The following is a 9,124-nucleotide window of genomic DNA, read 5'->3' as shown; positions in this document are numbered from 1 at the left end:
TTTCCTCTCTAAGGACCCGTTAATGAGTCCTGCACATAAGGGACAGCCTGCAAATGTTGACATCTCCACAGGTCTGAGGAGAAAAACAAAGCCCTTTCGGTTGTGCCTGTTTCAGTTTTTCCTTCGGTCCTGCCATGATTCTACTCCCCTCGGGGGCTGTTTGGGTGGGATTTACACTCTTGGCCATTAAACCAAAGGCTCAGGCGCTCGGGTTTTGTTATAAACAACGTCTCCTTCACACTGAACTTGGGTTCTCCCAAGCACTCGCATTTTTCCTTGGACTATAAATTTTGTGGCTACAGACAGAGAAGCACCAAGACTTTGCTTCTCACACCATCAATCTCCACAGCATCCAAACAGCAGTCAGGCCATTCAACGCATTCCCCCCGCCCCAAGCCATGTCCTGCTTTGGAGTCTTCTGCTTTCACTTCAGTGGCTATTATTCCAGAGCCTGGTACACACCCAGCTCACTGCTAGTCCCCTTGTGTATTGACTCTTTGCCACCAACATGCCTCACAGCCTGTCCCCTTTCGTCTTACCATTGGACTGACTATTTCTCTCTAAGGTGTCTAATCAGATTGATGGCCAAGGCCCTTGAGGCACGGAGTAGCAGCCTTCCAATGACATTCAGGGCTGACACACCAATAGGGCAATGTGTGGGGAAGCTTCCACCGCGGCTTGTCCTGTAGTTATAGGACTTGATCCAAAGCCCATTGAAGTCAAGGAGAAAGGTTCCCATTGACTTCAGTGGCCATAGGGATCAGGCTCTGGAGAGAACTTTAATCCCCCCGGGGCTGCCAGTTGGAGCCATTTCACCAGCACTAAATTCATACCACACATTATTTACTTATTGGAGAGGCACTGTGGTCTAGTGCAGCATTTCTCAACGACCGGTCCGTGGATTGGCTCTGGTCCCGGAGATCTGCCTGACACAGTTTAGGAAGGCAGCAAGCAGGTCCCTGGTACCAAAGAGGTTGAGAAACACTGGTCTAGTGGATGGCATGTCAGCCTGGGAGACAAGACCATGGCTCTATTCCTGGCTTTACTGCGTGACAAGTCACTTTCCTCTCCCTTCACACTTCCAACCCTTTGTATATTTAGACTGTAAGCTCCTGGGGGACAGGGACTGTCTCTTGCTATGTGTTTGCACAGCGCCCACTATAATGGGCCCAGATCTCAGCTAAGTCCTTTAGGTCTTGTCGTAATACCAATAAATACGGGGGGGTGTTCCCTTCCAGGCACTGCAGGTAGGTAAAATCCAACCCAGGGTGAATATCGGGGGGAAACCACCAACCCAATAAAACAAACAAACAAAAAGCCAAGTCAAACAAGCATTTTAGTTCTACAACAAAATAAATATTTCAACTCCAATTTGCTAAGATCAGTGAGACGACGGTTCACGATTCATAGGTAGAACACCACTTTGTACGGCACAACACTCAATGAGTATGCTGCAGCATGAAAAAGCCCTGGTGAGTACAAGTATTCACACAATATAAAATATGGTCTAGGGATATATGCTGGCTTATAGGTTACTTGCCTGGGCTACGTGTACTCTGTAATCACGCAGTGTCAATAGTCTGTCTTCACCGCTTGACTGATTCATTTCCATCAAGGCCTGGGCTGCCACCAGTTGCCTGATCCCAGGGACCAGCGTGCACTGAGAGGATAACAGTGTACAACACACCTCGGCAGCTGATATCTGTCACAGAGATTGTCTCATACTCTGTAGCCAGGCCTGGGACAGACTCCTCCCCCCATGGAACTCTGCCGACTACAGGGATGAATATGGCCTGTGTTTAAAGGACCTGGGTTTTCCAATTCTTTATTGCTTTTTAATATACTCCTAGCAAACCGAAAATACTATCTCCCTCCCCGCCGCCTCTGCGCTGGATATTTTTCTCCCTGGGTTTAGAAAGTAGCTGATACAAAAGAATCCATTTCTGTTCTACTGCAACTTTTCCCCACAGTGCCTTAAATCGATCAGCTGTGTGCGGCAGTGTCACTGGAGCATGGAGGCTCATTGATTATCTCCTCCCAGAGAGAAACAGAGGGAGGAGTGGGCAGCGTTTCTGTGGGTATCACAAAAATGGCATCGGTGGGTTCATTGCTTGGTGAGGAGGGTGGTAGATTAGACAAGTACAAGACCCCTAAACTAGGTATTTGGAATCTCTCATTTATTTTCTTATCAGTTTAGATCAATGTTAAAAGGCCCATCGATCCCATTCTTTGCCTTGCCAGTGTCTCTTTAGAGTCATCTGACAGGGTCATTTTTCTATGGAGTTTGCATTAGCAAAACATCCAAGTCCCATCTACTGATGCTGGAATCAACACCCAGGTGCATCCAATGAGCTTTTATGTGCCTCAGAGGTTATCTGAGTCTCCAGATCATGGGTGAAATCCTGGCCCCACTGAAGTCAAAACTCCTATTGATTTCACGTGCGTCAGGGTTTCACACCTTAGCGCCAGGGAACAGCGGAATTTGGGAGGTGCAGGACCTATTAAGGCACCTACCTTTGCAAACTGGGGTCTGGACAAGCCCCGATCCTGTGACCTTCTCGTTTGGTGCCTTCCAGGTGACATTTACAAGGCCTTTGAAGCACTTAACACCTAAACGTAGGGAATAGGTGGGTCCTAAATGATGCCTTCTATAGGGAGGGGAGTTGCACTCCTTGTTGCTCAGATATTTTCATCAATTCCGCCACCAAATTAGCACCATACAAAAAGACAACTTTCACATTGCCAGTCTGGGGCCTCCGGTCCCCAGCCTTTTCCAGGCCTGTTGGCAACCAGCAACTGTGCTCCTGCCATGTTTACAACTTAATATGTGGGGCCCAGGGGACGCTGCATATATGGATGTGACTAAAAATACATATATATCTTACTAAAACATAAGAATATAAGGGAAGCAGAGTTGGCTAGAACTGTTGCCCTTGCTTGTTTGTCTTACCCTAACATAAAAAAGTAATCACGCAGCCAACATGAAATGCTCAGCTTTGTCAAGAGATTAAGGAACTATTTGGAAATAAAGTAACAATGTGGCTTCAGTCCTTGGGCCTCCAGAATTACACTGGGCAACACTCAGGCTTGATGTTAGATAAAGCAGTCAGCATGCTGTGTATCAGTCATCCAGGAGGCAGGCCAGAAAGTGGGGGCTTTCAACTTGGCCAGAGCGTGACATCAGCAGAGTTTGCTGGCAAATCCCTATCTTCTTCCTCCCAAATACAGAGAATCCATCCTTTTTTTTTTTTTTTTTTTTTTGCTTTGTTAGCTAGTTTGCAAAGAAACTCAAACGAAACCCATCGATCCCCAAGACACGCCGGATACAAGCTCAATCGTGTTATACAGATAGTTACAATGTAACCCTTCCAGACCTTGGTATATTGCGCTGTGAGCTTTTGGTGAAGCACAGACAATTTAAATAATATACAGTTCTTTTTTTAATTATTATTATTATTATTTAAAATATATTTGTAGGCAGAACTGATGTAGACATTTAAAAGCAGCAGCCTTTGAAAAGCAAGTTGAGTGTCTGCAAAAGAAAAGGCTCTTTACTTCACTGTATTAAAAATAGACGCCAATGGGTAACGGAGCAGTCCTCTAGGGTCAGAGTAAAGGGTTGTTCAGTCAGATGTATGTTGCAAGGCTCCTTGAGTCATGTCCTTCCCCACCCAACCTGTGGTGGGGATCCAGGTTAGACGCCCATAAACATGCCCATGAAATCCGATCCATTCTGAATGGTGATGGGGGCTCCTGCGCTGTTGTCGACAAATATAGAGGTGTATTGCCCAGCCTGTATGTTCAAAACAAAAAGGGGGAAAGGAATCGGATACGGCTATCCAGTGCGTAAGGGAAAGCGAAAAGCAGCAAAGGCTATTGTGAGGGTGGACTCGGGACACCAGAACGTGGTGGTTTCAGGGAGCTGCTCAAATATTTTCACTGCAGCATTGTGTTTCTAGCTTGTTACTGTTCAGTTCTATTTACATCCGTGTCTGGGCTTGACATGATTAGAGTGTGGAAGCAGTGCGGTCTAGTGGTTACAGCAGCCAACGAGGGATAGCTCAGTGGTTGAGGGGAGGGATAGCTCAGTGGTTTGAGCATTGACCTGCTAAACCCAGGGTTCTGAGTTCAATCCTTGAGGGGGCCACTTAGGGATCTGGGGCAAAATCAGTACTTGGTCCTGCTAGTGAAGGCAGGGGGCTGGACTTGATGACCTTTCAGGGTCTCTTCCAGTTCTATGAGATATATATATATGGAGATATACCTATATAAAATCAGATGACTATTCCTTACTCTGCCGCTGGGTGACCTGGGGCAATTGGTGCTCTCTGCCTCAGTCTCCCTTCTATGAAATTGGGATGATACTTACCCACTTTGGTAAAGCCCTGGGAGATGGCTGGATGAAGAGTTTATGTATTTACTATTATTAATATCACAGTTTTGTAGGAGGAAGATTAATTGTGTGGTTAAAGTTGGGAACTTGGACCCAGGAGATCAGGTTTCGGTTTCTAGCCCTGACACAGACTCCCTGGGTGACCATTTAATTTCATGGTACCTTAATCCTAAAATGAAGTTAAGAACGCTTCCCTACTACATAGGGGGTGGAAGGGAAGGGGAAGGGAGCTGGGCTGAGCATCTTAATTCAATAATGTCTATAAAGCATAGGCGCCGACTCCGTGGGTGCTCCAGGGCTGGAGCACCCACGGGGGGGGGGGGGGGGGGGATTAGTGGGTGCTTAGCACCCACTGTCAACTAAGCTCCCCCCACCTCCTCTCAGCACCTCTCACCTGACACCAGCCCCACTGATCAACTCCTCCCCGTCCCTGTTCCGCAGCGTGCAGGAGGAGCGGGGACGGTGCACACTCAGAGGAGGGGACAGAACTGGGCGGGAAGAGGCGAGGTGGGGGTGGGGACTTGGGGGAAGGGGTGGGGCCAAGGCTGGGGGAGGAGAGGGGGCAGGAATAGGCAGGGTGAGGGTGGGGACCTGGGGGAAGGGGTGGAGGGGGCTGGGCCTGGGGCAGAACCAGGGCGGGAAGAGGTGGGGAGGAAGTGGGTGCTTGGAGGAAGGGGTGGAGTGGGGATGAGCCTGGGGCGGGGGGGGGTCAAACACCCCCACCCCCCCCCCGGGTAGAGACGAAGCCAGTGCCTACGCTATAAAGCACTCTTGCCCAACTCCACAAAGGAAGCTAGGAGCCTCAATACCTTTGTGGATTTGGGTCTCTGTGATCCCACCACTCTCTGTGAGAGAGAAAAGTGTGCGTGCGTGTGCGTGCGTGTGTGAAATAAGCTCCATGTAAGCTCGAAAGCTTGTCGCTCTCACCAACAGAAGTTGGCCCAGTAAAAGATGTCACCTCCCCCACCTTGTCCCTCTAATATCCTGGGACCAACACAACTACAACTGCACTGGGCACTGAATGAGTGCAGACTGTATCATCATCATCTTCCATGCCCCCTTACCTGTAGCTGTAGCAACCCATGCACATAAACCGTGAAGATCTTGCTGTTACTTTCCAGACCAGCAATAACTTCCAAAGATCTAAACAGCAGCCAGAGAAGAACAGAATATGCACATTAACTCAGCCAGCTAGTCACATCAGCTAAACACCTAAGCAGAAACAAAGACATCCAGATTAAGTCACAGTCCTCCCCTTCTCAAAGAGCTTCCACACTCCCGGGAGGAAAAGGGGGGAAACCAGTGTTGGCGTAGGCATTGCTATGTTGGATCAAACCAGTGGTCCCCATCTAGTCCAGGTGCCTCAGAGGGAGGTGCAAGAAACCCTGGAGTGACAGTTAGGTGATAACTGCTCCCAGGGAAATCGCCTCCAACCCCCGTCTTCCCCCCATTAGTTAGTGGCAGACATCTACAACAGGCCACTTGAGGAGTCCTACACAGGTGTGAAAAGTAGCAGCAGGAGAAGAGGAACTGATTAGCTACCTCCCAGCTGAGACCTACCAAGCCATTATAAAAGCCAGCAAGTGGCTCAGCGTGGGGAGCAGATAACTGCCTTTCTGGACACTGAAAAAGCATATGATCTGGTGTGCAGGGAGGGTTTGTTCTATATATCGGCCAAGATAGGGGTAAAAGGAAAAATGTGTGAGTAGACAAGAGATTTTTTTGAGGACTAAACAGGTTAGAGTAGGGAAAGAATTAACAGATATCTAAAATATCGCCTATGGCACTCCACAGGGAAGTGTTATCAGCCCAACCACATTTAATATTATGATAAACAAATCGCCCAAAAAGTGTCAGGGCAGGAATAGGTATCACCTTAGTTGCAATATGGGTCAAACGCAGGAGAATTAAAGTGGCTGGAGAAAGAAGCAATGAAGCATTCAAGGAGGTCTCACACTGGGGAGCTGATTGAGGATCTAAAACAAATGGAGTGATCTTCACCAGGACAAAGACTAAAGATGAGTGTAATTGATTGCTTTATGGAGAACAGGCATGTGTAGTTAATAGTTTTAAATTTCTGGGTGTAGTGTTTGATAAGAAACTCACTTGGAAGGGCTATATAAAAAGTATTACAAACAAATGTAAAGGTAGGATTCATCTGCTTAAAAAGTATTGCTGGGATTAATTGGGGAGCAGGAGCGCCGCCAGCTTTTCTGCCGCCCTAGGAGGCGGAAGGTCCCGCCCCGAAATGCCACCCCCCACAGAGGCGGCGGAAGGTCCCACCGCCGAAATACCGCCGCGGTCGCCACCCCCCAAATTGTAGCGCCCTAGGCGACCGCCTAGATCACCTAATGGGTTGCGCCGGCCCTGTTGGGGAGCAGATAAGAAAGTGCAAATGATGCTACGTAGAGCGTTAATAAGATCAATCATAGATTATGGTGTCAAGCCTTTAGTTCTGTGACCAGATCGGAGCTTAAAAAGTTAGTCAATTCAGGCTCAAACGCTACAAATTCCATGTGGTGCGTTTCTTATGACACCACTGTGTGCAATGCAGGTAGCTACTGGAGAAATGCCTATCAAATTGAGAATGAAAAAGTTAGATCTGATATTTTGGGCTCAAGTTAAGGGAAACGGTGCAGATAAGAATATTGGACAAATTTATATGAGGAATGTTGGGAATAAAGCAGATGAAATGTAGCCTAACAAAGTAAACTCCTTCATGCTCAGAGGGTTAAAATGTAGGTAAAAGAATTATGTGAAAAGGAAGGACTAGAAGAGATTCAAATCTATAATTATGGGGCAGTAAATTATACCTGGAAAATTGTCTTTCCGGAGTTTAGAATTATATAATATAATAAAGGGAAAGAAAGAGTCATTCTATATGACAGATAAAGTTTATCCATTTATATACGGTAAATGAAGTCACCATTGCTAAATATTATATATATAGGCGAATCTTAAGTTGAAAAAAATAAGTTGAATGGGAGCAGCCTTTTGCATCCCTGAGATTGGAGTTAAGAAATCTAAAAGAATATCTAATTTTGTAGCCATGATGATAGCTGACTTGGTGGGACTAATGTTAGCACTGAACTAGATAAGAGATGTACAGCCTACCACAGCTGTTATCTTTTCAGATTCATTATCAGGAATTCTGGCCCTTCCCAGGAGACCTCAAATGGAATAAATGAAATATTGTTTTTGACAACAGAGTTAGGATGTTTGGACATTGAAATCATGCAAACCGGGTGAACATATTACTACCAAGGATTCCAGCACGTGTAGGGATACCTGGCAAAAAAGCGGCAGACAAAGAAGCGAACAATGCTTTAAAACATGGAGACACTGATAAAAAAAGATTCCTTTGACTAAGCAGGAATTTAGAAGTTTAGTTTAAAAAACAAAACAAAAACAAAAACAAAACAAACATTAAGAAGGAATTACATGAATTGTTGACCAAGGAGAAGAGAGGAAGAAGATTCCCCGAAACAGAGGATAATGTGCAACTCCAAAGTTCGGAAAGGATCGGTGAAGTGCTCATATTTAGACTAACTGGTCTCTATGGTCTGAACGATCATTTATATTTATCGACTAGACACAAAGTTGGGTGATGGAACATGTGTAAGGTTAAGAAGCAGCTGATCCCCTGAATGCAGGGAGTGTTTCCAGGAAAGCCTCTTTAGGAAGAATGGAGACACTTTTAAGGTGACAGAACATACTGTCTGAGGCTACAGAAGGTAACATTAGAAAGCTGGACTACGGTGTTTTTAAGGGTATAGAGGAGGGTAAGAGTGCAGTGGCATGAATGTCTGAGGAATACATTATTTGGTGGCAGTTACAGACTTAGTAGATGAGTCTGCTTCACCCTGGGGCATGAGAAGTAGAAAGCAACATTTGGGGAGTGGGAGTTGGGAAGCTGGTATCTGTAGCTGGCCCTGGAGCAATGGGGAAGGGCCTCTGGGCCCTGTAGCTTGCTTTGCTCAGGGGAATAGCTTTGCTTTGTGAGTTCTGTGTTTAAAGAATCCAACTGTGCCCTGATGGAAGTGCCTGAACAGACTTGGGGCACAGCGTTCCTTCTTCCTGGGCTGGGGAGTCAGGTCAGCAGCCCTACACAGGCTCTTGCTCTATAATTGCCAAGCAAATGGATTGAAATCACTATTTCCGGCCCTCTAAATGACTCTCAAGAATGTCCAATTCTGTCCTACAGGGGGCACTCTGCAGCAGTCCGTACGATAGCTACTCTCTCAATAGCCATGCCTGCATGACTCCTTGCACTAAGTGCACATTTGTTTTCAGGGCGTAAAAAAATTATTTGAACGTTTCACAAACGACAAGAATTCTGACTGCTGTAGGTAGCGAGGGAAAATCTACCACTTGCTATGGGACACATTGCTAGTACTGTTCTAGTATTCACATCCTCATGGAGGTCCATTGATCTCACAGCAAGTAGCGGTTTTATAGCTGAGGAAAGTGAGGCCCGGAGAAGGAAAGTGACTTGCTCACGGTCACTCAGCAGGTTAGTGGCAGTGCTAGGAACAGACCCCGATCTCCGGAGTCCCACTTCCATGCCCTACCCACCTGACCAAACGCTCCATGGAAGTGGTGACTCAGAAATAACAACAACTAGCTTCTATATAGCCTTTTTCAGCTGTACAGCTCAAAGTGCTTTCCAAAAGAGGTAAGTATTATTCTCTCCATTGTATAGGGCGTTACTTGTTCAAGATTACAAAGCAG

General features: G+C 46.5%; 1 protein-coding gene across 2 annotated transcripts in view; it reads right to left on the bottom strand.

Annotated features, from left to right (window-relative positions):
- Nucleotides 1-1,341: 1,341 nt before the first annotated feature.
- C1QTNF12 (C1q and TNF related 12) overlaps nt 1,342-9,124 on the bottom strand; it is a 44,523-nt gene continuing 36,740 nt past the window's right edge. For both annotated transcript variants that reach the window (XM_024201662.3, XM_024201663.3), the window contains 2 exons: nt 5,458-5,536; nt 1,342-3,793 (listed from right to left, as the gene is read on the bottom strand). In XM_024201662.3, coding sequence (XP_024057430.1) covers nt 3,695-3,793; nt 5,458-5,536 — 178 coding nt within the window. In that variant the 3' untranslated portion in view covers nt 1,342-3,694. The remainder of the gene's footprint in view (nt 3,794-5,457; nt 5,537-9,124) is intronic.

Source organism: Terrapene carolina, unplaced genomic scaffold (assembly GCF_002925995.2).
Source record: "Terrapene carolina triunguis isolate 2854851 unplaced genomic scaffold, T_m_triunguis-2.0 Scaffold714, whole genome shotgun sequence".
NCBI lineage: Eukaryota > Metazoa > Chordata > Testudines > Emydidae > Terrapene > Terrapene triunguis.
Note: the sequence above shows the minus strand (reverse complement) of the source record. Positions and strands in the feature narration are given on the sequence as shown.